This window comes from Salvelinus sp. IW2-2015, linkage group LG9 (assembly GCF_002910315.2).
Source record: "Salvelinus sp. IW2-2015 linkage group LG9, ASM291031v2, whole genome shotgun sequence".
Taxonomy (NCBI): domain Eukaryota; kingdom Metazoa; phylum Chordata; class Actinopteri; order Salmoniformes; family Salmonidae; genus Salvelinus; species Salvelinus sp. IW2-2015.
Window position 1 is genome coordinate 16,347,768 of NC_036849.1, and position 2,042 is coordinate 16,349,809.

Consider the following 2,042-nt stretch of genomic DNA (forward strand, 5'->3'; position numbering starts at 1 on the left):
AAGGAAGATCCACATGCTTATCTGCTTATCTCTCCATCAGCTTCAAGAGGGGGTGGGCTGGAAAGAGGATGTGCTTGGAGACATGCAACAGTTAAATGTGAACTACTACTCTGACTGTTGTCGTGAATGTGACAGAGGAATTGGTTAAATCACCAACATATCGTTGTTATGTCTGACAGGACATTGCTGTTTTGTAAGACTGGGATTCAATCTGATCGTGCTTTATCCACAATGCAGGTTTTAAAGGAAACGTTCCTGCGTTCACAGAGACCATATTCTCAGTCAACGCTGGCTCTATTGGAAATAATCTTTAAATGGCGCATTGTTCAAATCTGCGGTCGGATTGAATCCCGGCCTGAGACTCTGCTTTTCTACCATATATTTTGTTTCATATTTGGATGGGGTGGTAATCATAAATCAAGTTATGATCCCTTGCAGTAATAAAAATGTGTTCTCTTCAACTTTCCAAGATGGTGGAGATGGTGTGTCTACATGTCATTAGCCTGATGGAGGCTCTACAAGAATGCAACTCAACCATCTTCGTGAAGGTACATTTTTCCCAAACGCTTGATTTTACACTTCATGTTGCTTTCTATTTCAACAAAAAATTCCCCTCTTCTCTCCATCAGTTAATACCTATGTGGTTGCCCATGATTCAATCCAACCTAAAGGTAAGAATTCAATTGCAATTCAAATATGATTTGTATTATGTTGTATATGGATATAGATGCTTGGGTTTTCTTCAGAACACCCAGTGAAAAAACTCCCTCTCTCCCATGCAGCATCTGTCTGCAGGGCTCCAGCTGCGACTGCAGGCTATCCAGAACAGGGTGAACCACCAGTGTCTGCAGGGCCAGGCAGCCGGGGCCCTGCCCTTTGCCCTGCGCAAGTGGCTGCAGTGCACCCAGTTCAAGATGGCCCAGGTGGAGATCCAGTCATCAGAGGCCGCCTCACAGTTCTACCCTATGTGACCTGCCCACCTCTCACGAGATCCACCAAGACCCAGGCCACCTCAGGACCAGCGTGCATCTGCCTAATGCCTGCCTGCCTGCCTGACCATAAACATCAGGAAGTTGACTCCTGCATAAACTGACTCTCACCATCTTAAGACTCTGCTTCTGACGTAATCCTCTTCAGCACCGTCTAAACTTTGTATATCTATACTAGTCTTTTGTGCAATGAGAGGGATAGGTGAGTACAGGTCGGGCAGGTGTGCAGATGCAGGGGGATAACAGTACAGTAAATAACAGTTTAGGTGCCCCACATTCTGTGAGCAGCATCAGAGGTCAAACTAGATGGAGAGAATATCTAGCAGCACTGCAGATGACTGGAGTGGATGGATGGAGAATGCGGTATGCTGAAGCTCAAACTTGTTTACTTGGTGATACTCATGTTCTATATTGTTATTTTCAGTTGCTTGGTTGCAAGCCTGACAAAATAATTAAATCAAGCCACATGTTCTAAATATACAGTATGTCTCATTGTCTCTTTGTCATCTCTACAGAGAGCAGTTAAAAGTGCACAAAGTGTGATATGATTGTACATCTGCACAGTACCTAAAGTATATCTTGAATAAGGTCTGTGGGAAAACTAAATGACAGCAAGAGGATCTGTTAAAGCCAAAGGCTGTATGGGGAACCACCCATACATATCCTAGCTCAGGACAAACCAATATCAATCACATATTTTATTATCAGTGAAGACAATTGGACTTTAGGGCTCCTGTCTCACCCTCTACCCAGTTCAGACAGGTTGCCGTTAGCCAACAGAGCCCAGATCGATCTGACACAATATGGTATACAGCAGGAGCACAGTAACTCGATCAGGGTGAAGCCAGACGGCGGAGGTAAACAAGACAAGTGAGTCCGTGTCTACCACCCCCTGTAGAACCTAGACACAGTTACCTCTGGTTTAATGTTGTTTGTCATGATAAAGCATTTTTGTTGGATCTAATCACATTATGGAAAGGGAACTTCCCACTGGGCACAGACGTCAACTCAACGACTAATCCACATTGGTTCCACGTTTCAAATTTAATTGAA

General features: G+C 44.2%; 1 protein-coding gene across 1 annotated transcript in view; it reads left to right on the forward strand.

Moving 5' to 3' along the window:
• LOC111969011 (protein unc-79 homolog) overlaps window positions 1-1,469 on the forward strand; it is a 31,420-nt gene extending 29,951 nt beyond the window's left edge. The window contains exons 38-40 of the mRNA XM_070445281.1: window positions 471-548; window positions 630-671; window positions 783-1,469. Of these exons, the coding sequence (XP_070301382.1) occupies window positions 471-548; window positions 630-671; window positions 783-971 (309 nt within the window). The 3' untranslated portion in view covers window positions 972-1,469. The remainder of the gene's footprint in view (window positions 1-470; window positions 549-629; window positions 672-782) is intronic.
• The last annotated feature ends 573 nt before the right edge of the window (window positions 1,470-2,042 follow it).